Source organism: Equus caballus, chromosome 3 (genome assembly GCF_041296265.1).
Source record: "Equus caballus isolate H_3958 breed thoroughbred chromosome 3, TB-T2T, whole genome shotgun sequence".
Classification (NCBI taxonomy): domain Eukaryota; kingdom Metazoa; phylum Chordata; class Mammalia; order Perissodactyla; family Equidae; genus Equus; species Equus caballus.
In genome coordinates, this window is record NC_091686.1 from 34,147,658 (window position 1) to 34,173,565 (window position 25,908).

General features: G+C 48.6%; 1 protein-coding gene across 2 annotated transcripts in view; it reads right to left on the reverse strand.

Annotated features, from left to right (window-relative positions):
• The window catches only part of ZCCHC14 (zinc finger CCHC-type containing 14), a 65,135-nt gene extending 45,939 nt beyond the window's left edge, over positions 1-19,196 (reverse strand). The window contains exon 1 of one of the 2 annotated variants that reach the window (XM_023637467.2): positions 18,578-19,196. In XM_023637467.2, the coding sequence (XP_023493235.1) occupies positions 18,578-19,135 (558 nt within the window). In that variant the 5' untranslated portion in view covers positions 19,136-19,196. The remainder of the gene's footprint in view (positions 1-18,577) is intronic. The other variant, XM_023637466.2, reaches the window with a different exon arrangement.
• Between the last annotated feature and the right edge of the window lie 6,712 nt (positions 19,197-25,908).

Genomic DNA, 25,908 nt, shown 5'->3' on the forward strand with positions numbered 1-25,908 from the left:
TCAATGCTCATAACGTCACGAGTGGAGCAATCTCGTCTCCAACTAGCAAGTGCAAATCAGTGCAACTGTGTCGACGGCAATGAGGCATACGTAACCAACTTCTCTTAAATCTGTACCTATGGATCCACTAACCCCGCCGGGAGGAACCTATCCTAAGAATATAGTCAGTGACACAGTCAAAGGTTTGGTGCAAGGAGCTTCATCTCAGCTTTAAAAGAGCAAAAGTATACATAACACAAATATCCAGCAAGACTAATATTTATATCTGTAAATAAATTTACATCCATATGATTAAATATTATGCAGTCTTTTAAAAATAATTTCAGAAAACCAAAGGCATAGAGAATACTCACACTTAGATAAGTAAAACAAGGTAGAATTACAATACACCAACTGTGTGTACACACAAAGAGGCAGTGAAAAAGGAAGAAAATGCACCATAATAGTATTTACCATCTCTGGGAAATTTAAAAAATATTTTTCTGTATTCCAATTTTTCTACAAAGAATAGTCACTATTAGAATTTTTTAAAAAAAGTTAAAAGTGTTAACTCTAAATGTATTTCCTACAAGATACAAACAAAATAAGAAAGTAAAAGAGGAGCAACGTGTAAAACTGGAACTGCTCACCCTCCCCCACGAACGTCCACCTCTCCCCACCACGCTGGGCGCTGTGAGGAGCTCCTGGAGGTGCTGAGCATCACCAATAAGACATGAAAGATGTTGGCCCGGCTGGGGGGTGGGGGAAGCAAACAAAGAAATAAATAAGACAACTTCAAAGAAGTGGGGGCACAAAACCCGGTGGTCCAGAAATGACAGCAGGGCTGCGACCCGACTGGAGAAGGGACCACCCAGTGAAGACTAGCAGGAAGAGCCTTCCAGGTGTAGGAACAGAAAGGTGGGGCCTGAGACAAGAGGAGCTGGGCAGAAAGGCCTTCCTGGCTGCAGCTTAGGACGCCAAGGGGCAGCAGGGGCAGGTGCCCTCCAGGACAAATGAGAACTCCAGAGAAGCCACTTATTTTCTGTTTGTTTTCCAAGTAACCCACCTCTACACAGGAAAGAATAACATCTGTTAAATACTTTCAAGTCAACGGAAAAAACCATAAAATCAAAAAGAAAAGTGATTTGTAAGCATTTTACTAAAATAGTAATTATGTGTCTCTAAAAACCAGAAGAAAATAGATAGTTTAACAGTGAAAACCAATGCTAACCAAAACTGTTCTCTACGCAAAACACTCCTTTTAACATTTCTTACCCTAGAGCTCTACTCATTAAAAAAGATTACCACTCAAAATTCTCAGCAAAAGGTGCCACAGACTTAACTAGATGAGTCCCTGCAAAGCGCCGACACAGCAGAGCTCTTGCCCAAGCAGCCCTCAGGGCAGCCCGCCTCTGCCGGGCAGCGCAGCTCCACTCGGCGGCCCAGCAGCTTTTGAAATTCAGGTTGCAGGATGCCCCACAACAGGCCAATTAAACCAGAACCTGGGGGGGCGGGTAACGACACTCAGGTACACACACACTTGGGTACAAGCACCCAGAATCACGGCTCCGGAGACCGCAGTGCAGAATCGGCACGGGTTCAAAGTCAAAGTCACTGGGTGGCTAAAGGTGATCTTTCCCAGCTCTGCAAACCCACCAAATGGGGTTAGAGAGCATCTTAGCTTCCCAGGGTTGTCACGGGATTAAAGGAGCTGGTCTCCGCAAAGCGGCTCTTCCAGAGCCTGCCACACAGCAGGTGAGCCACAGCGGCCTAGATGGGTGACACACCTGAGGAGCAGGGTGCCGCAAAAAAAGGCCTCTGCCTGAATAGCTACACCACCAGGTTCTCACTCAGAGCAGTACTGTAAACACAGTTTCAACAGGCTCTCGTGTATTCTCCTAGAACCGTGCAGACAACAGGCAGCAAATTTAAGGCGGGGGGAGGGGGGGATGAGACTCGGTTGCTGGAGAAAAGGACAATGTTAGCAGCAATGAGCAACCAGTGACGGGAGAACACGCAGAAGCAGAAGTTTAAGAGGCACAGCCATGTGGGAACAAACTTCCCAGTTTTAATAAACTCTGAAGGCAACACTATATTTGAATATACAACAATACATCCAGGAAGATGGTCCCTCCTCCTTCAAGAAAAACTTTATCAAAAATGGTTCGTGGCGAAAACCACGCTGGACGCAGAGCCGCATCTGTCCTCCTCCACACTGCCTCCCGGGGGAATCTCGCGGATGCACCACCAGAAGGACAGCAGATGAGGCAGCGCTGTCGCTTATTTACGTTCAGGACTTTTGACATGAAGTGCACACTATACACAATACTGTTATCGTGCACATTTTGGCCAGGCGTATGTTTAAATATTGGAGTCTTCTTCGAGAAACTGGCTCAACATCTAATCATAATAAGTAAACTGCTATGACGACCATTTTGGTTCCTGATATAACATTCAGCTGCCTGAGACGAACCACTCCGAGCAGTCAGCACATTAAAACGGTCGCTTTATGATCCCCACGGGATACAAGTCACGGTATAAGTTCAATTACAGAACATTCAGGCATTCGGGATGGGGAAGAGGAGGCAGTGAAAGAAGCTAGAAACGAGAGGAAGCATCTGGCTGAAAGAGAGAGTGTATCAGAAGTCCAGAAAGCAGTCAACAGGCCGCTGGGTTTTATTTCTATAAGAGCCACAAATTCCATTCGATGAGCCTTGAATGGACACCTAGTACGAGCAAGACAAAGCTGCTCTCAGAGGCAGAGACCAAATCTCCTACCGTCAGCCATGCAGGGGAAGGTGAGGCCAGGAAGGGCTCAACTGGACCGAACAGAAAAGACATTCAGGTCAAGAACTCCAGAATCACCTCCTCAGCAGATAAAGCCAGATCCCGGATCCAACCATTTGCCCAAAGGAATTCCACGACTATGGCTACAACAGAGCCCCAGCCTGCCCTTTCATCATCCACACACCGGAATCTCCTTTCAGTTATTCAGCACCTACTACGTGCCAGAACATTCAAATGATCATCTCACATTCTTCAAACGACCCTCTGATTTCATTTCTTCTCCTCTGCACAGAACCTTATCTTTATAATGACGAACGTCCCAGTTAGTGTGAAACCATCCTTCACAGACACACTGCCTCAGACAGAAACAACCCTTCCTAGAGCACATGGGCCATATTTACCACCACACCTGGATTAAAAAGCAGATGGTTCTACTTTCAGTAATGGCTGAGTAGTCAGACCAATCTTCTTGCAGACAACCATAAACTCTGGACAAAGTATTAAACATAATACACTGAACATGACCAAAGGCAGGCAGAAGGTCTACACTAGGAAAAAGAGATTCATGCTGGGTGAGCTTCGTGTCCTGCAGGCCCAGTCCTCGTCAGAGAAAGGGCAGCTGAGGCTCAGATGGAACCCCACAGTCTTACTGACTTGAAAAACCAGGGACCAGAATTCTGGCAGACTACAGTGGCTGGAAAATGAGAGGGGAAATCCCCAAAAGGAGAGCGCCTCAGAAAGGGAACACCAACTTCTGCATATAAATTCTGCCGGCATCTCCAAGGGAGCCTGAAATAGACACACGTGGGGCAGGCTCCAAGTTAAAAGCAAACAACTGAACAGAGACTGCAGCTGCTGATCAGCACAGGGAAGAGAGTTCTGGAGTTTGAGTCCAGCCAAATTTACTGCCTGCTAAAACAAACAAAACAACGTCAATATTCTCGAGGAGGAGAGAACAAAATCCAGAGTTTCTACAATGTCTCATTCACAAAATCCAGGAAGCAATCCATAATTACTACACGCACAGAAACAACAACATGCCCTACACAAGGAGAAAGAGGGGCCCAACACAAGGGAGCTGTGGGCTGGAATGAGAGGTGAGGAGCATCGACTGACTGTTCTAACAAGGCTGAGGAACATAACGGAAAACAGGCTCGCAACATATGAACCAAAAGGATATCTTAGGAGAGACACAGAAACTATTTTCAAAAAATGGAGATTCAGGAAGAAACCAAGACGTCCTTGAGTAGGTGAGTGGATAAGCAAACTGTTTACCTCCAGACAACAGAACATTATTCAGCGACAAAAAGAAATGAGCTGTCAAGCCATGAAAAGACGGAGAACCTGAAATGCGTATCACTGAGTGAAAGCCGCCAGTCAGAAAGGCTACAGAGCGTACGATTCCAACTCTGTGACTCTCTGGAAAAGGGAAAACTATGGCGACTGTCAAAAGACCAGTGGCTGCTGGGTGTCGGGAGTGAGGGAAAAGAATGAACAGGTGGAGCACAGAGGATTTTCAGGGCAGTGAGAATATTCTGTATGATACTATAACGATGGATACATATCACTGTACATTTGTCCAAATCCACAGACTATGCAACACCGAGTGAACCCTAATGTAAACTACGGACTTTGGGTGTTCACATTAGCGTTATGATGTTCAATATTTCTGTAAATAAAACTGCTATGGGGCCAGCACCGTGGCCCAGTGGTTAAGCTCGGCGTGATCCACTGGGAGGCTCAGGGTCAGTTCTTGGGCACAGACTTACACCACTCGTCAGTGGCCATGCTGTGATGGTGACCTACACACAAGATAGAGGAAGACTGGCACAGATGTTAGCTCAGGGTGAATCTTCCTCAGGAAAAAAAAAACTGCTATAAAATAAATAAATAAATTTTTAGGGGCCGGCCCCGTGGCCGAGCGGTTAAGTTCACGCACTGAGCGGTGGAGGCCCAGGGTTTCGCCGGTTCGGATCCTGGGCTCGGACATGGCACCACTCATCAGGCCACGTTGAGGAGGCGTCCCACGTGCCACAACTAGAAGGACCCACAACTAAAATACACAACTATGTACCGGGGGGATTTGGGGAGAAAAAGCAGAAAGAAAAAAAAGTAGACTGGCAACAGTTGTTAGTTCAGGTGCCAATTTAAAAAAAAAAAATTTTTTTTAAATGAAAAAATGCTACTTCTGAATTTAAAAATCCACTGGATGAGCTTAACAGCAGTTTAGAATTAACAGATGACTCAGTGAATTTGAAGACAGATCAACTTAGAAAGCGTCCAATCAGAAAAACAGAGAAAAAGATTTGAAGAAAAATAAACAAAGATTCCAAGACCTATGGAATAATATCAAAAGATTTAACATACCTGCAGCTGGAGTCCCAGACAGAAATACTGAGATAGGAAAAATTATGAAGAAATGATGGCTGAAAACCCCCCAAATTTAGTAAAAGACAAATTTACTGATCCAGTAAGTTCAGAGAACACCAACAAGATAAATTAAAAAAAACAACACGACACATCATGGTCAAGCTGCTCCAGCACGAAAGACACAGAGATGATCTTGGAACCCCCCAGAGAAAAATAGCACACTGGATACAGTGGAACAACAAAACGGATGATGGTCAGAAGACAGTGTCCTGACTTCTTTAAATGCTGGGGAAAAAACCCATCAACAAAAAACCCTACATCAGTTGAAAATACCCTTTAACAATACAAGCAAAAGCAAAATATTTTTGGATAAAACAAACTAAGAGAATTTCTTGCCAGCAGACCTGCACTCCAAAAAATGCTGAAGAATAGTCTTCCAGACTAAAAGGATATAGTAACAAACTGGGTCTTCAGTAAGGGATGAAAAGCATCAAAAATGGTAAATATGTGGGCAAATATAAAAGACTATGTTTTCTTCTTAATTTTTAAAAAATACATTCATATTAAAGCAAAAAACAGTATTCTTTTGTGGAGGTGACAGCACATGCAGAATACACATGGCCACTGTAGCTGAAGGGCAGACAAGGTAAGCGGCTGCAACACAAGTGCAGACGCTGACATCTCACGTGAGGCGCGAAGGGCATAGCAGCACTGCCTGCACCGAGGGGGACGGGAAAGCCAAGAACACCTACTGCAAGCCCCAGACCAACCAGTGAATGAGGCAACGAGGCAAGGCAACAGCAAAAACGGAATTCTATGATTCCATTTAAAAGAAGTGCCAGAAGAGGCAAAACTAACCAATGGTGGGGAAAAAAGTAGAACAGAAAAAAGGAGGATCATGGGAGAGGGTTTGGGGGTGAAGGTGGGGACCGACCAGAGAAGGCATGAGGCAACTTTCTGGGGTCACAGTAATGTTGTGTATTTTGATAGGGGTTTGGTTACACAGGTTTATGCATCTATGAAAACTCAAATGGTAAAAAAAAACCCACTCAAGTGATACACTTAAAATGCGTGCATTTCACTAAATGTAAGTTTCACCTTTAAATTTAAAAAATATATATTTATTGAACTGTGGAGATTATCAACTAAAGGTTATTGAATGAATAAAAATGAGTAACTGGGGGTGGGGGTGGTTGGGAGAGGAATTATGTTATAAAGACGACAGATTCAGGACGAGAAACCAGCAGCAGGCCCGGCAGCTGGTGCTGGAGTGTGAGCAAAAGTACGGGTGACGTCACACTTCCTACTTCCACAAGTCACCCGGAGACAGGCCTCCCTTTTTCGTCTCATTTCATATTCTTCAGGTTTTTCCTCTCACTTTTAATGATGAAGTAAAAAAAGTATTTCAAACATAATTTTGGCGTCACATAATAAAAATAGCCACTTACTAACATCACCTTTGGAAAACTACTGATACTTAACCTCTCTGTGTCTGTTTTCTCACGGCTAAAATGGGGACATAAATAGAACCTAACTCGCTGAGTTGTGATGAGGATTAAATAAATACACTGGAAGCACTTAGAACGGTGCCTTGCACATAGTAAATATCTGAAATGCTATCACTGGCATCATTCCCTCTGACTACCTGTTCTTTACTTCACCTCTTTATCAATAATTCTGAAAGGGAAAAAAATCACGCTGATTGGTAAATGAGCCTCTGCAGCACAAATATTAAAAGCACACTCGTTCATGAGCTTCATACCTAGTCTTTAAAATAAAAAAAAACGCTACACAAATAGGTGTTTTCAGAAATACCACACCTTGCAGAAGTGCCCATTCAAGATAGACACTCTATCAGGAAGCCAGAGCCAGAAGAAGGCTCCGCCCTCCCACAGGTCGTGGGCAAGTTCCAGCAGATTGTCAACATTTAACTGAGTCCACGTGGAGGACACACACCACACAGTGCTTCCCACGTAACTTCAATACTCGGTACTTTCAAAATAGCTTGCTCATTTCATTAACTTTATTATACTAGGTTGGTAGCATTATTCCCAAGCTTTTAAATTTTATTAAAACACCCAAAAGAGATGGGAGAAGGAAGTCTTTCTCTTTCCCATAAATTAATTCTCTTCCTTTTTCAAACAGTAATTTTTTCTAGTCTAGACTATAAAATTTCTAGTAGTTCCTACATACACACGTTTTAATTAGATTCGCTGTGAATCAGTAAGAAACCTAAGGATATATTAATTTCTTTCTAGTAATTCTTTTTAAGTTTTTATATAAAAGTCCCAAATAATTAGGGAATGACTCTATCATGCTCCTTTTCTACAATTAATCTGATGTCACTGTTTAAAGTATAAAAGAAATATAAACTAAACTTTAATTGGGATGATTAGTAGTCGTTTCACAGCAAAGTGAAATATCCAGGCTTATCACGATTTACAATTTTGTAAACATTAAAGGAATATAATGAAAACAGTGTTACTTTTAGGACCACAAACACTACTCCGAGGAGATGAACTAATCCACACGCACAGCTCCACAGGAGACAGGCCCACCAGAGCATCCAAAGGCCGCACGCCCTTTCCCCAGCTCTCTGTGTACTCAGGCACAAACTTGGTTTTGTCACAGAAGCTTCTCCATGCCAGCTTTTGAAAAAGAAGTAGAATACAGAAGTTATAATTCACTAAAATCTACAGCTATGTAATGCGCCAGACAAGCCATCAGATCAAAGCACTTAAGCAAGAGTATGAGTTGGTAGCAGGTGTTGCTAATAGGGCCAGAGAAAAGAAAAGCACTAAGGAAAAAAAAAGTTGTCACTAGGGTGGCCTTTCATGAGCCCCAGCACCACCTCCTCCCACGAAGTTTTCACAGAAGCTCAGGACACAGGCCCCTCTGGGTCGCGGGGACCGCAAGGCTCTGGGATAGAGAGAGAAAGATACGGTCTCTGCCCGCCAGTAAGTCAAAGTCTGGTGATGGAAATGTAAAGAAACCTCCCATAATACAGTATGGGAAGGCCTAGGACAGGAGGAGGCAACAGAAGGCTTGGTATGCATGAGCCAAGAAGAGGGGGCTGGGGGGCCAGGTACCAGGTGTCTCCCCTGAGAGAACAGCATTGGCAAAAGGCTCTGGGGAAAGCCGAACAGACTGAACATGAGGAACTGCAAGTACAGACAGAGGTGAGCACAGACAGGCGACGGACAGATCCCAGAGGCCACAGCACACCATGCTAAGAAGTGCATGCCACAGAGAAGGAATCCTACAGGCATCTTACCAAGACCATTCTAGGCACAATCTGGGCACTGCTGTGAGAGACTAAGAGGAGGGCCAAAAAGACTCCAAGGGGTTACAGTAGACCAGACCCATGTCAAGGTCAGAAGTTGGGCTGTTACTGTTGTTTCTAAAAAGAGCTAAGGTACTAAAGTTTCTGAATGATTTAATTAAAAATGAAGCAGAGCAGTATAAAGTTGTCTCTTGCAGACTTAAACAATGACAACAGCTTATCTAAAAGGAACTCATCACTCACCTGCATCCCAGCATGCATTCCTGACTCAGGGGAAGGAGTGGAGTTAAGCGAGGCTAGGGCCATGCCTGTTCCCTGAAGACCATTTCAATCTGTGCCCTGTCTCCGGGCAAAGAGTCCAACATCTAAGTCTGCCTACACAGAAGTGTGCCATATATGTGACCATCTTGCCAAGTGTGGAGGGGAGAGGGCAAGACAGACAGACAAAGAGAACACCAACCTGGGCTGTGGCTGTGTCAAAGGAGACCAAATCTATGAGAGATTGAGGACTTGGTGTGGCTGGGTCAATAGAGAACAAATTCATACAAGATTGAGGATTTGGTGTGGCCATGCTGGTAGAGAACTAATCTATTAGATTTAGGACTTGGTAATAGGCTGGTTAGAGGGATGAGAAAGAAGGTAGACTAGGGGCCGGCCTGGTGGCCCAGTGGTTAAGTTCACATGCTCTGCTTCAGCAGCCTGGGGTTCGCGGGTTCAGATCCTGGGTGCGGACCTATACACCATTTATCAAGCCACACTATAGTAAGCATCCCACATATAAAAGAGAGGAATATAGGCACAGATGTTAGCTCAGGGCCAATCTTCCTTGGAAAATAAAATAAATAAAAATTTTAAAAAAGAAGGTAGACTATATGAAAGGTGTGACTTCTGCCGGGGGCAACCTGGGACAAGGGCAGAAGAGTCAAGGATGGGAAGAAAGAAACCTGCCTTGGGACATACTGAGCTACATGGAACCTCCAGCTGGAGCTCGGGTCTAGTTGAACGTACAGACTGTGGATTCATCAGTGAGAGTGACAAAATCACAGCTGAAAATGTCACAAATTATAAAGTAAGAAGAGAAGGGAAGGAGGAGAGAAGACTGAGGAATACCATCATCAACAGGGCAGGAAGCAGAAGAGAAGCCATGAACAAACACCAAGCAGGAGGACACGGGAGGAAGCTGAGCGCAGGATGCTGGGCGGGCTGCCCAGCCACGCCCAGACCCCTCTAAGTGAGCAGCTGGGGAGGCACCTCAGCAGCTGTACTTGTTTTTTTAAAAAAAAAACCCTCTCTCCTCTGGGGATTCCACTCTGCGGGAACCCACAGAACAAATAAGAGATAAGAAAGATAGGGAGTGAAAAGTATCCAATGAATCTGGCAAATAAAGAGGTCATCCAGATAAAGACATCAATGAAACCAAACAGTCTACAAGTAAACCCAAATATATATGGGAAATGCAGCATATGATAAAAGATATCATTTCCAATCTGAGAGGGAAAAGATGGATATTCAACAAATGGCATTGGGACAACTGGGTTGTCATCTGGAAAATATAAAACTAGCTTTGTACCTTACACCAAATAAATTCCAGATGGATCTGTTAAATGTAAAATGAGAAACCACACAAGTTCTGTACCAGAAGACACCACAGGGAATGTTTTATGAGCATAATAGATGCATATGTATAACAATACGTACAACGCATAGTGTAAAATACGTTATCACACAACACCCAGAAACCATACAAGACTGATAAGTATGACATTAAAAAAGAAAACTTCATGCCAAAGTCAAAAGGAAAAAAACTTGTGAAACCAATACTTGCAACTTCTATTAAAGACAAAAGGATGATTTCCTTGAAACTTCAAGAGCTCCTAAAAAACAATAACGAAAAGATCAAAAACCCAACTGAGATGGGCAAAGGATATGGGGAGATGGCCACAAATAAATAAAATGGTTCACTTGGAAAACATTCCACCTCACTCATGAGAGGTCTGCAAAATAAAACTACACCACGCTGAGATGTATTTCTCACCCAACAGAACGGTAGCGGCGGGTGTCATAACTCTTCACGTGTGTTGAAGATAAAAAACCAGCCCTCACACACTGCCGCGGGCATCCCAAAACGTGCATCTCAGCAATATCTAAACTAATCACAGAAGCACACACCATGTGACCCACTGTCGGTCCCACTTTCAGGTTCCTATTCTTCAAATACACTTACCAAAATGTGAAAAGCCACACAAGGTATTTGTCACATGGAGGTGATACGTATCTAATACGTAAATGACACTGACCTGTCTCTAACAGTAAGATGGGAACAAAAGGTGCATCAGTAGGGACCGATCAAACAGTAAACTCATGCAGGGCAGCCATAAACCAGAATGCAGACGCTCTCTGGACTGTGTGGAGCACTCAGCAAGGACGGCCAAGAGAAGAAAGCAAGGAACAGACCTGTGTGTGGAGTCAGACACCAGTTATCTATTTCTAAATAGACAGAGTCTCTCTGGAAGGCTCTACAAGGAACAAAGAGGGAAAGGAACTAGATGGCTGGGCAAAGGGTAAGAAACATTGTTTTTTAAATGTGAAATAAAAGGTATCAACACCCAGATAAAGGAACAGAACGTTGCCCACACCTTGGATGTCCTGTGTGTCCTCCCCCATTGCATCAGGGGAGGGGGACGTTTCATGGAATACCCTTTTGCATATTCTCCAATGTTTACCGCTGATTATATTACCTATTTAAAAAATTTCTTTTTAATTTACAAGAATATTGAGTTCCCTTTAATAAAAATTGTTATAGTTGAAGAGGTAGGGGGAAAAAGCCAGGTTCCAGGCGGCTGAGGGATAAACTGAAGGTGAGGATCAGAGACAGCAGTATTGATTTCTTAGAAGCGTGGCTGTATTCTATATCATTGAGGGGGGGGGGGGTGCAGAACATGCTGTATGGGAGATTTTATTTGTATTTAAATATGTATAAAGACTGTTTTAAAAGAATGTATACATATATATTTATATATGCAATAAAATGTCAGAAGGATACACACCAAACTGTTAAAAACGGACTATAGCTGGAAAGTGGGAATGGCCTTTCTCTTGGCTGCTTATGGGGAGGACTTGGCAACCAAGCGACAAAGACAAGAGCAGTTAATGCAGACAATGGTAAAGAAAGGGTTTTGTTGTTTAAAGGACAATTAAGAGACCATGACTGTGTTTACCCACCAAGTGGAAAAACAGTGGAGGTCAAAGATTGGTGTGCAGGAAGGAGAGAAGGACAGGAAATAGCAAAGTTCAGGCATCTGACCTAACAATGTCCCTGAGGAAACAAGAAAGATGTGACCAAAACAGAGACAGAGGGACTAGCCTGTGACAGAAAGGAAACCTCTGCCTCTGAAACAGGAGAAGAGAAATTAAGGATGGGTACCAGTACAAATAAGGTATTTCAAGGGCCAGTGATTTTTCTATGCACATGCAAAACATCCACCTAAAATCTCAAATGTGCTTACAGGCCAGTCCACTAGTGAAAAGCGGGTCCCAATGCCCAACATGCTCCCCTCTGCTTTAGCGACACCATCACAGTTCTGCTGAAGTCCTCTGTGGACTGCATCAGAAGCCTGGTCCTACTTAGTAAGCCCTGATCATGCTTTACAAACAGCTGTCAGAATATCAATTATTTGAAAGATATTCTGTCTTGCCTTCATCTTTTCTTCACTCTAAATAACTTCAGGCCTTTTAACCCAGAACAAAACAAACTACTTAAGAATTAACATGTTTTGGGGCCGGCCCTGTGGTGCAGTGGTTAAGTTCGTGCACTCTGCTTCGGCGACCCGGGTTCGCCGGTTCGAATCCTAGGCGTGGACATGGCACGGCTCATCAGGCCACGCTGAGGTGGCATCCCACACGCCACAACTAGAAGGACCCACAACTAAAAATACACAACTATGTACCGGGTAGCTTTGGGAGAAAAAGGAAAAATAAAATCTTAAAAAAAAAAAAGGAATTAACCTGCTTCACTAGTTCCCCATCATGACTTTTTACCTTTGACAGTAAACGTTTCTATAACACGTTAGGTCTCTCCACATTCAAGACATCTATGGAGACTGCAGAAAACCGACCTTATTAAAATTAATTTCTAAACTGTATATGCCAAGGCTGAAGTCCAAAATTAGAAACCCTTCAATCATCTGTAAACTAACTAGTGAACTTGTGGCAACAGTTCTTAAACTAATGAAATAACTAGTCTCCTGGGGGGGGGGGGAGGGAGAGGGAGTTTCTCAAAAAAAAAGACATGCAAAGGATCTTTTTCTAAAATCTAATCCATCTAAGGCAGGGGGGGAATACTTAAGTAGAAACTACTTTTCCTAGACATAACAAAAATTTCCTTTTGATTTACTAACAGTCTCTAAGGAGATCAGCAGTCACCAATTTAACAAACAAACAAAAACGCACTAGCACAGGTACTCTCCACTAGCTTGCCTTTGAAGTTGTAAGACATATGTTAATCTGTTGGGCAAATATATAAACTAATCCAAAATATACTCAATCCAAAAAGAAGGTAAATGAACTACACAGGACTGAGGAGACAATGGGTAAAATGAAGCCTAAGTAAATAATGAACTCCAAAAACTGCAGAAACAAGGCTAACGTTGATGTTTACCTATAATTATGTTCTAACTTGCATAAATAATACTACCACATTACTCATTACACCCTAACATAACACAAAACTTCCAGTTTCTACAACTATAATCCAGAACACAATAGAGAACAGAACTCAGACGTTGGCTGAGCTGAATAAAGCAAAGATAAACTAGCCCATGTGAAAGGAGAGAGCCTTAATTTAACGTGAGGGCACGAGACAGTATCTGAAGTGCCACATAACCCAGGCACTCCACAGCGGAACAGGGGGACAACGCAACTCCAAGACGAGGTGGTTAGTTTTCATTTTCAATGAATACCCCACCACCAAGAAAGCACTGAAAACGGCATCCCAGGATGTCTCAATCCCCGTATCACGTATTTGACCATAAAAAGAGGACAAGCTATATGAAATTCAAATTTCAGCGTCCAAAAATAAAGTTTTATTGGAACTGAAAGAAAAAAAAGGGCCAGCCCCGTGGCCGAGTGGTTAAGTTTGTGCTCCGCTGCAAACATGGCACTGCTCATCAAGCCATGCTGAGGTGGCGTCCCACATGCCACAACTAGAAGGACCCACAACGAAGAATATACAACTATGTACCGGGGGGCTTTGGGGAGAAAAAGGAAAAAAATAAAATCTTAAAAAACAAAAAAAAGAGGACAGCTTTTGGACCTATAAAACCTGCCCCCTGACCCCCCACAAAGATCCAGTACATTTTAGGACATTATCTCCTATAGCGTCAAAAAGGAAGCATTGTAACTACGACAGCCAGACTCAGGTCAGAGGCTTCGTGGACTCAGTTCATGGGCTGGGCAGTTCTCAGTTGCCCAGAAGAACACGTGCTAAAGGTGGAGATGAACACGCCTTTAGATCGCAGCTATTCCTTTTCTTTTTTTAAGATTGCCACGTGAGCTAACAACTATTGCCAATCTTCTATTTTTTTAATTCTTCGCCCCAAAGTCCCCCAGCACATAGTTGTACATTCTAGATGTGAGTGCCTCTGGCTGTGCTATGTCGGACGCCACCCCAGCGTGGCCTGCCGGAGCAGTGTCACGTCCGCACCCAGGATCCGAACTGGCGAAACCCTGGGCCGCTGAAGCGGAGCGGACGAACCTAACCCCTCCGCCACGGGGCCAGCCCAACACAGCTATTCCTTTAACCACTAGCAACAGCAACAGCTGCTCTGGACAAAGTCCCTTCTTTGGGAAGAATGCTAGATTGCTTTCAGCTGCAACAGGCAAAGAGTTTAGGGGTAAAGGAGAAACCAGAAGAAGCCATTTATACGTCACATGATAACCACAGGACAAACTACCCAGTGTTTCACCTTTGAACTGCAATGATTTTCAACACCTAAGGAAAAGCAATGAAATAAAGCAAGCTGTTGCTTGCCTTGGACAAGACATTATTAGCAGGCTTCTTCACGGTATCTGTGTAGACCCAATGTTTCTACAGTGCTTCACGGTGGAAACCACAGTGGATAGTTCCAGAACTGTACCGCAAAACACACACAGCCAAAGGAAGACCACCACCCACCACACTCCTGCACTGAGCACTTCAAAAAAACACTGTTTCAGCACCCCCTTAAAAAAACCAACCTCATGAAGTAGTTCCGTTATGATCTCTAGCACTATCACGAGGGCTCTGAAATGCAGGTGGGAGGGCACTCGCAGCTTCCCTGCTCGGGACAGAGGCTTCCACCCAGCTCTTGACCACTTAACTGACCCAAGAGTACCAGACCTGAAGTCTCGAGGGCACCGTGTGTTCTCGGCCACCTTCAACTGCAGTTCCTAAGAGAAGCCAAGGACAGACCCACACGGCGCTGCGCCACGATGCCCAGCAGCCCACCAGGTGGACTCTGCTCACGAGAAGGAGATCCCTCAGGACAGCCATGTGTTCACAATGCTCCAAAGACGGTTTCTTAAGTGTAAGGTATAAGAGATTAAGAGCCTATTAACCATGAAGGGAAAAAGTCTAAAAATAAGCACATGAAACAACCCAAATGTCCAGCACCGGATGAATGGATAAACAAAACAGAGCCTATCCACACAATGGAATATTATTCAACCGTAAAAAGCAGCGAAGCACTGACACATGCTAGAACATGAATGAATCTTGAGAACACTGTGCTAAATGCAAGAAGCCAACCACAAGAGGCCACATATTGCAGGACTCCATTTATACGAAATGTCCCTAACAGGCAAATCCACAGACAGAAAGTAGAGTAGCGGCTGTCAGGGGCTGGGGGGGATGAATGGGAAGTGACTGCAAATGGGTACCAAGTTTCTTTTAGGGGTGATGAGAACGTTCCGGAATTAGATAGTAGTGATGGTTGCACAACTCTGTGAATACACCAAACACCAGTGAATTGTACACTTTAAAGAGGAGAGTTATATAACATATGAATTAAATCTCAATAATATTGTTATTTAAAAAAAAAAGCATATACCTTAGCATATTATCACTTACACAGAGAAAAGACCACAAAGGATAAATCTAAATTTTTTTTAAAGCTATGGCTTTATACTTAAATAAAGCAAAAGGACAGAGGTAGTGTGAGTGCAAACCGACCATTATCACCAGCTGACACTGGACTTCAGGAGCAGCACAGCCACAGCAGCTACTGCAGGCGACCGCCAGCTTTACTGCTGCGAATCCATGTCTACTGAGCACGCTCACACTACCTAACTTCTACACGCCCTCCAAGCAACAGGAATGTTAAAGTAACACGGTGAGGGTCTGGAGAAGCATTGCAAATAATGACAATATCAGTTAGAAGTATCACTTTAAATAGGATAAAGGACAAAAATCAACATCTTTATCTCTAAAAGATAAACATAAAGTCTCTAAGCTCAAAGAGTTCAAAACAAAATACAATAGCTTACAAAAGAACTGCAAACAAAGCTTTAAGGGTGCTGCTTTTTCAGGATACATTAACTGTCAGATTCAGAGATACTAAGAAGGCAAAATGTTTAAATGCTAGATTTCATGAATTGCCGACTGCAAGCAGCAAAGCGTTTATCAATGTCAGGCCTTAACTTTAAAGGCGGCAAAGGAAGAGAAAGTTAAATGAAAGTGACTGAAAGGAGCTTAGCAGAGACCCGGGGGGTGCAGGGAAAACTAGACACCACGGTTGTTCTGAAATACGAAAACAATGGCTCCAGAGTTACTCATTATAACCTCATGATTAAGGGTTAGGCAGAATTCTCCAATTTCCCACGGATGAACAAAAAAAATGGTCAGTTCCAAGTAACTATTCAAAAATCAAATTAGAAAACACAAACACTTGGAGACATAAACATTGCCTCTGCAACAACGTGCCTTAAGTTAGCACCCCTCTCTAGCCAGGGAGGACACTGGCAGAGAATGCAGCGCTCACGGCACATCTGCTGGGCCCTTCCCATGAGACCTCAGGGAACCCTCCAACACCCCTGAGGCAGGGAGCCTGCCCTCTTCTCCAACAGGGAAACACCAGGAGGAGGCCAAGGCCACACTGGTCAGTTCGGCACCCATGCAGGTAGGGGTGAGGAGAGGGGTAGATTAGCCCCTTCATCTCATCAAAGGGATTTGTGGCTTACAGAAAGGCTCTCTTATAAAAGACATTTTTGTTCTACCTTTAGTACGCTGCCCTGCCAAAATAAAAATTGCCGTCTTCTGCTTTGCTAAAGTGATACAGCTGCACACACAAAAGACTCCCCTTCAAGAGCTGAACAGGACTGGAGTAACAGCCCTAGACATCACCGGTGCACAGCCTCCAAACAGAAGACGAACAGCAGTGAAACCGACCAGAAGGAACCAACAGCCCATGAAAAGGTGACATTCTGCTGGCACCCCAAGGTTTGCTGAGCTCCCTAAGACAACCGCATTTCCTAGGACCCCGCTTTCTCTTTGTTGTAGCTGGAAGGACATTTTTCTGCCCAGTGCACAACGGGATTCAGAGTGGGATTTGAACGCACACTTAAAAAGAAAACCAGTCTCAGAGATCAACGTCACCAAAAAAGATGCGATGTAGATTTAAACCAATGTAGGTACCACAACCACATCTTAGGGGAAGACATTAAAGAACAAAAGCCGCAATCCACGGTTGAAAGACAGTTAGAAACCACCGCAGGCAAACCAGAGAAAATCAAAGCTTTAACTCCGAGCTCAGACACTGTCAGAAGGCGTGAGCACCGCTGGTCCTGACTGCAATCTCTTCCTTCCAAAGAAAGTCAGCTTGCCATCTAAAGACACACACCACACTGGGTCAACTAGAAACCCTTCTTCGCGGAGCACAGTTTTGGCACTGGGTCCCAGGGGGCTGTTAAAAATAAGCCTAAGCCCCAAACACGTTGTGTTTACATAGTTTTGAAACATTCAGACAAAAGTTCACATTTTTAAGTGGATGACCACGATGCCCTTCCTGTTTAATGTGGAGACAGGAGATCATAACTTAACATTCCTTATAAGACCGACACCCTCCGACTCCAAGTCAGCCTGGGATTTGTTTCTACTGAGGGAGGGGGGTCACCAAGAAATAACTGTTTCACATACATGGAAGGCTCTCAACGCGTTTTTCTTTTACAGTAACCTGGCTCTTAAGCACACACACACACACACAATATAAACAGATATACAAACACACGTATCTACACACACACTCAATACGTGCATTCACAAGCACATACATGCACGGGTGCACGCACATCACAGGCAGCGCACACACCGTGGTGTGCGGCCCACCGCCACCCTAACCTCCCAGCGGCCACACCGCCCACTCAGGGACAATCGACACCTAGGCCTTGGGGGCATGAGCACCGCATCCCGCTAACGTCTTCTAAGGTTCTAGCGCCTTCTAATCTCCACCTCACTAGCGGCTTCCTTTTCTGGTAATAAACACCAGATTTGGAGAAATCAAGGCGACACAACGTGCAACACTCATCTGTTGCCCAAGAGCCCGATTAAAGGGACAAAGGCTTTAGAGGACTTCCAGCCGACGATGGGAAAGAAAGGCACAAAGGGGCCGCGAACTCTGCCCCGGGGCGTTCTTCCCCGGGAACCGAACGGAACCGCGGGCCCCCCACCTCCTGGAGCCCGGGCGCCCCGGCGAGGAGATCCCCGGGGCCCTTCCGCGGCCCGAGGCGAGTGCGACCGCCCCCAAGGGCGCAGGGTGCCGGGCGGGGTCTTGGGGTGCGGGTTTGGGGCTTGTGGTGAGGATGGTGGTTTGGGTGCAGGGTGGAGGCTTGGGACACGGAGCGAAAGCTTAGGGAGCGAGTGGGGGTTTGCAGTGGGACGTTTGCCTTGCGAGGAGGTGGCTGGGGTCGCGGGTAGCGCGTTCTTGTGTCTTGGGGTGCCGGTGGGGGTTTGGGACCCGGAGTGAAAGCTTGGGGAGCCGGTGGGGTTTTGGAGCGGCAGCATGAGATGCAGGTGGGGGTCTGGGGTGGAGGCCTGACGCGCAAGTGGAGGTGTGGGGTGCGGGCGGGGGTTTGGGGGTGTGCGGCGTAAGCCTGGGGTCGGGCCGGCCGCCCCGCGCGGGCACGCACCTTGTGGCAGGCCGGGCAGGTGGGCAGCGCGCTCTTGCCCGCGGGGCCCCCGCCGCCGCCGCCGCTCAGGCTGCTCTGGATCTGCGTGAGCTCCTGGCGCAGCACCTGCTTCTGGTGGAAGCTGAAGGCCGGGTGGTTGGAGGCCATGGTGAAGAGCAGCAGGAACTCATCGCCCGTGCGGCCCTCGTTGAGCTGCAGCCCGTAGTTGTGGATGATGGAGTCGATGTGCGTGAGCGTGCGGTAAAGCACGCCCGCCGCCTCGCGCTGCTCCGAGCCCAGCAGCGCCAGCGACACGAGCAGCTTGCTGCGCACCACCTCGTCCGTCAGGTTGGTGAGGCTGCCCAGGTCGGCCGGGTTGTTGGCCTTGATCTCCGAGTCGCGCAGCGAATGGTAGTCCTTGCGGGCCAGGTCCTCGAGGCACGAGCCGAGGAAGCGCAGCTCGAGCGGGATGCACAGGTCCAGCAGGCCGCACAGGAACTCCACGCGCTGCGGCGACGGCAGCTCCGAGAACCAGCGGTACACGCCGTCCCTCTGCAGCGGGCAGCGCTTCTCCACCATGCTGCCGCCCGCGCCGCGCCGGGGCCCGGGGCCGGGGGCCGCCGCCCGGGGCCGGGGGCGCGGGCGGGCGCGGGCGCGGGCGGGCGGCGCGGCGGGGCCGGGCGAGGGCGGGCGGGCGCCGCGGGCCGGGCCGGGGCCGGGGGCGCGCGGCGCGGGCGAGACCCCCGCCAGGGGCCGGCGGGCGGGCGCGCGCGGGGCGCCGGGGGGGCCCGGGGCGGCCGGGGCGGCCGGGGGCGGCGAGCGGCCTCGGGCCCCCCGCTCACGGCCGGGCTCCTGGCCCGCGCCCGTCCCCAGCGGCGGCCGGTGCGCGGCGGCGGCGGCGGCTGCTCCTCGTCGTCGTCGTCGTCGTCGCCCGGGAGGCGGCCGCCCCCATCTCCCCCCGCGCCGCAGGGTCTGTCACTGCGGGCCGCCCCCCGACGGAGCCGCCCGGGCCATGCCGCCGCCGCCGCGCCTGGGCCGGCCGTTACCCGGGACGAGGCCGCGGGCGGGCGCCTCGCGAGGGCGCCTCCGGAGCGGGCCGCGACGGGCGGGCGGGCGGGCGCTGGGGGACGCGCGGGCGGGCGGGCGGGCGGGCGGGCGGCGGAGGGATCTGCCGGCACTCGCCGCGGCCTCGCGTGCAGGCTCCCCGCGCCGCGGACGGATCCGGGCCGCGCCGCCGCGTCCGCTGCTGACGGGCGCCGGGACGAGGCGCAAGTGGGCGGGGTGGCCGCCTCTCGCGACAGCCGGGCCGGCCGGGCCCGCCCCCCCCGCTGATTGGCTCGGGCTGCCCCCTCTCGGCCCGTGATTTTTCCGGGTCCCCAATCCGATTCGCCCGGGCTGCGGCCACGCCTCTCAGGAGCTGTCGATCATCTTGGAGCCGCCCCGTCCCGCCCCTCGGCGGCCGGCGGAGTCGATTGGCCGGCGGGGCCGGAGGGTCGGAAAACCCGGGGCGGATTTCTGGTTGCTTTTGTTCCTGCAGATTTGCGTGGAGCATTGTTTGGGGTGAAAGCCGGGCGTCCGGCCTTCCTGTTTTATTCCCAAGCGTCACAATAGGGAGGTGGCGGGGGCCTTCGAAAAGCCGCTGGAGTGGGGCTCCGGAGACCCGAGTCTCCATCCTGGCTCTGCCTGCCAAGCTGTGTGACCTTGGGCCAGTCGCTTGGCCTCTCTGAGCCCTGGGCGCCATCCCCGAAAAGGAGGATACTAACAACCGCCCTGGAGGCCTGTGAGAAGGCCGTGAGCTCACAGAGGGCTGGGATCCGCATTTCTGAGGTGGCAGGCCTGCCTAGGGATGGGACGGGAACAAGCTCTCTCTGAAAACCTCGCCCACTGGAGCCCTTAGTCAGCGGGTTACTTCCTCGGCTTGGCTCCAAAGGAGAGGATGCAAGTACACGGGCCAGGGGTCAGGGAGCAGAAGGGACGCCCCCTCCCCTGGCATTTGCGTGGGCACCGGCTTGCAGGCTGCACAAAGGCAGGGGAGCAGCCGGTGCGTCTGACCACCTTTAAATCCTACAGCCGCAAGCAGCGGGTCATCCATTAGCAGATGAGGAAACTGAGACCCAGAGCAAGACATTCGTTCCTCCCTGTTCTGGCTCAAGAACCCTCCTTCGACGTCTTGTGGTCTCGGCCGGGGTCAGTTCATTCATTGGTCCAGCAGCTGTCTGGAGGCCAGGTGCGCGCCAGGTTCTGAGCCCAGGGGGAGGGCCGTGTGCACAGCGTGCCCTCCTCGCCCTGTGGAGCTTACAGCCTGGCTCTAGGCAGTACACACCGTTGAGTTATTGAATAAAGGGATGCATTTCTTCGGGACATGGTCCAAGGTCCTGGAAACTTCCTAACAAAGCGTTCGCCAGCCTTGGGACTTCACAGTTGAACAGATGCCGCAGAGCCATAGTTGGGGGAAAAAGACAATTTGCTTCCTACCCACCCCCCACCCCTCTCCACACCCTGGACAAGTTTTCCTGGAGCCACCCCGGTGCTCTTGGCCAGCATAGGAAAGAGCAGGAATCCAGGTGAAGGTCAGTGTGGCTTCCCAAGGGTCTTAAATCCACCTAGGCATCAGGGACAAGGCTCGATCCAGCTGGTCTCCTCGCCTTATTTCCCAATACAGACTAATATCTGCGAATAATTGAGTGAATCCTGTTCCCTTTGACCTCACTTTTTCAAGTGATTCCAACGTAGTAGCCATGATCCAAAATTACAATACGAAGAAGTGAGGGAACATGGAGATCAAGATAGTTCAACGCCCTTGCCATCTGTTGATGAATGCAGCTCCCTGGAGCAGAAAGATCTTAGGACCTATGGCACCGAGGGGTTCCCCAAATCCAGCCTGACCTGGCTGTGAAACCCCCAAGCCCTGGTGCTAAGCTGACCTGGATTGCGGTCCCAACTCTAGCCGGCTGTGTGACGTTGGCCGTTCATTCAGCCCCTCTGAGCCTCAGTTTCCTTATCTATAAAAGGGAGCCAGGAACCCTGCCTCCCAGCTGGCAGTGGAGGTCGGAGATGCTAAGGGGAGCCCGCACTAGCTGGAATAACTGAGCCACAGAAGTCCCTGGATCAAGGTGCCCCAGCTCCCGACTGCCTTTTGGCCACTTCTGGCCATGCTGTTTGCTGTTTAACTTCTGCGCTGGGTTAAACAGTGTCCCCCAAAAGGTCGTGTCCACCCAGAACCTCTGAAGATGACTGTATTGGGAAATAGAGTCTTTGCAGATATAATTCAGGTAAGAAGCAAGGTGAGATCATGGATTAGGGTGGGCCCAAAATCCAGTGACAGTGTCCTCAGGAGAGACAGAAAAGAACAAGCAAAGACTCAGGGGAAAAGCTCCAGTGAAGACACTGGCAGAGGTTTGGAGCCAACGAGCCCCCAGGAGCTGGAAGAGGCGGGAAGGACCCTCCCCTAGCGCATCCAGAGCGGGCGCGGCCCTGCCCACACCTTGACTTTGGACTTCTGGCCTCCCAACTGGGAGAGGTGGATTCCCGCTGTGTCAGGCCACCAAGTTTGTGTTTCTGTGTTTCAGCAGCCCCAGGACACTCACGCAGGGTCATTTCCCCCTCAATTTCAGTAGCGCTCAATTGAAAGCAGTTCAACAGATGTTAAATGCCTACCCTGCGGGACAGACCCAACTGAGGGTTTGGAGACCTCTAAGGAGAATGAGACCCATTCTCTCAATTCAAAGGAACTGGCGGCCCGAATGCCTTGCCCTGAAGCGGCCGGGCAGCCCATCCACAGGAGTTTTTCCTTCTGTGTCCTGCTGCCTTCCCGGAAGCCGCCAGGGGCCCCCAGGGGAGAGGGTGGCTGCTGACCGTCAGCCCCTCCACACACTGTCTCTCAGGCCTGGCCTGAGACTTTGGTTTTCTCAGCTTCTTATCTGCTCCACCCGCCACCGCCCCACCCCCAGGCTCCTTCCCTAAGGCAACTCCAGCTCTGCAGAAAGTGACCCCTGGCTTCCAGCCGGACGTGAGCCCGTCTCCACCTCTGCTTTGACATCGGCTGCCCCATCGACAGAGTGGAGGGGCTGGGGATCTGTGGGGGGAAGCTGGGGAGGGTCTCGGGGTAGGTCAGAGGGTGGGGCGCTCCTCCACGGGAGAGGAATGGTGCCACAGGTGAGAGGGAGGTGGGGCCGTGTGTGCAGACCAGGAGAGGTTCCCGAAGGATGCCGAGTGGACGGCAGGTGCACTGGCTCCTTCAGCCATGCCCGCCACGTGCCTCAGTCGGGGCTGATGGTGCAGTGGGCCCCACCCTCAGGGAGTCATGGTATAGGGCAGGACGTTATGTCCATCTGCGTTTCCCACAGGGCTGGAACCGACCCGAAATTACTTTAGTATTATTTTTGAGAAAGGGAAAGAGACTTGGAGCTTACCACAAATTCCCCAAAGGATTTTGCAATGAAGATGTGATATGCCCGGGGTTAGTTCTTGCGTCTGAATTCATGATCTGACTGAATTACTGCGGGAGGGGGTGACAGGGCTGAGATGAGAGATGGGCCACCTGGACTCCATGTCCAGTGCTCAGCCCCCACCCTGTTGCCTTGCTGCTCCTTCCTCCTTTGGAACCCAGCCCGAGAGGAGGAGGCAGGGTTGTGATTCGGAAAAGGAAAACCGAGAATCAAGACAGACTCCCGCTAACACGAGAGTTCCTTTATCAGCCCGAGCGGGAGGTGCCCACACAGACTCCGGGCCTGGCCCCTCCACTCGTTCTTCCTTGAAGGAATGACGTCAGGGTGTGCGTGGTCTCCAGCTGGATGCAGATACTGAGTTCTGGGCCCTGCTTTCCTGCGATTGAGAAAGCGAAGGGGACCCAAGCCCCCAGGGTGCAGACCTTAAGAAGGGGGTCCCTGCTCTGACTGACAGGATCCTCACTCAGTGCCTGGCTCCTGGTAGCCTCGTGTGATTGCCACCGCCCCATGCGGCTGATCCGGATCTTGCTGTCACTGTTCCCGTTTCACAGATTCGAAAGGCTGAGTCGTGGGCCCGGAGCCATGCCGTTCATCTGTGTTGGAACCGGATTCTGACCTAAGTCAGTTGCCCAGGTTCTGTTCCTCCAGGAGGAAAGCACAAAAGCGACGTGCCGGGGCCAGCCCGGTGGTGTGGCCAGCCTGGTGGTGCAGCGGTTAAGTTCGCACATTCTGGTTCGGTGGCCGTGGCCGGGGGTTCTCTGGTTCAGATCCAGGGTGCAGATGTGGCACCACTTGCCAAGCCATGCTGTGTCAGGCATCCCACATGTAAAGTAGAGGAAGATGGGTACAGATGTTAGCTCAGGGCCAGTCTTCCTCAGCAAAAAGAGGAGGATTGGCAGCAGATGTTAGTTCAGGGCTAATCTTCCTGGGGGGGAAAGAAAGTGACATGTCGTTTATTTACTATTTCTGCAAACTAAAGATTCCAAAGGTGTCTGTGGCATGCCAGCTTTCCCTAGCCGGGACTGCTGACAAAGTCCACCTAGAGTCATAAGTGGGCAGTTGTCCGGAACGACGCCCAGCCCTGTGTCTGCACAGCCACACGCTCTCCTTCAGGGCAGACCTGCTTCCTAGGGTATCTCTGGCCTTGGGGTGGATGTGGTGTTTTCCCCGTGAGAATTAGCTGGGCTCTTATTTAAGATGCAGAGTCCTGGGCCTGACCCCAGAGATCAAGTCAGACACCCCCCCCCCCAGAATGGAGCCTTGGAATCTTCATTTTTCTAGTTCCCTGGTGATCCCTGGGGGGGCACTCACGTCTGAAAACCGCTGTTGCGGGAGGGGGGTCTTGCTTTCAGGCTTCTAGCATGTTTCTCCGGATTGGACAACAGCAAGCACGGTAATAATCAGAGTGAAGCGGGTATCACGGGCCGGCCATTCGGCAAGGACTCTCCCTGTTTTGCAGGTGTGGGAACCGAGGCTTAAAGAGGTCGCAACACCGATGGCTGGTGGATTCTCCTCGTCGAGTTCCGCAGCCTGTTTCTGTTGTATGTTTGTTTCTCACGTTTCTATGTTTCTTGCACCACAATGATGATGTCCTCTGAAAGCCAACAGTGAATTCGCCGTGGCTCTCCGTTTTGTGTGTTTTGTTTGTTTGTTGAACTTTTGGCTATGGCAGTTTTCAAACGTACCCGAAAGTCAAGAGGATAGTGTAGTCATTCCTGCGTTCCTGGTGCTCAGCTTCAGCAGCGCCGGGGTTTGGCCGTTCCTGTTTCATCAGTTTCTCTCTGGAGTGGGGGAAACACACACTTTGTCTTTCTGGAGTATTTTTTTTTTTTCGATGCTTATTTTCATTTATCAGTTTTCAGAGTACCGATGCAGTAGCAACCTCCAAAGGTGACCAAAAAGTACATTTTAGTATCATTATGAAAAAATAGATTTTTCTATATTTAATTTGGTTCAACTCATTGCAGTCATTATTCTTTTTGATTTTCAAATTATCCCATCCTTGGCTAGTGGCGATCTCTTTCTAGTTGGCTTCTGTAGTGTTTTGACACACCACCAGTAGTCTTTGATAACTTCCTTGCTTTCAGGCACAAGATATTTTAGGCTCATCTTGACATTTCTTGTCCCAGGCCTGGAATCAGCCATTTCTCCAAGGAGTTTTAGATTATTATTATTTTTTTATTATTAAGATTATGATAGTTAACAACCTTGTGAAATTACAGTTGTACATCATTATTAGTCATGTTGTAGGTACACCTCTTCACCCCTAGTGCCCTCTCCCCACCCCCCCTTTCCCCTGGTAACCACTGATCAGTTCTCTTTGTCTATATGTTAACTGCCACCTATGAGTGGAGTCATACAGAGTTCGTCTTTCTCTGTCTGGCTTATTTCACTCAACATAATACCCTCAAGGTCTTGTTGTTGTGAATGGGACGACTTTGTCCTTTTTTTATGGCTGAGTAGTATTCCATTGTGTATATATACCATATCTTCTTTATCCAATCATCAGTTGCTGGGCACTTAGGTTGGGTCCATGACTTGGCTATTGTGAATAATGCTGCGATGAACATAGGGGTGCATGGGACTTTTGGAATTGCTGATTTCAGGTTCTTAGGATAGATACCCAGTAATGGGATGGCTGGGTCATAAGGTATTTCTATTTTTAACTTTTTGAGGAATCTCCATACTGTTTTCCATAGTGGCTGCACCAGTTTGCATTCCCACCAACAGTGTATGAGGGTTCCTTTTTCTCCACAGCCTCTCCAACATTTGTCGCTCTTGGTTTTGGATATTTTTGCCATTCTAACAGGTGTAAGGTGATATCTTAGTGTAGTTTTGCTTTGCATTTCCCTGATGATTAGTAATGACGAGCATCTTTTCATGTGTCTGTTGGCCATCTGTATG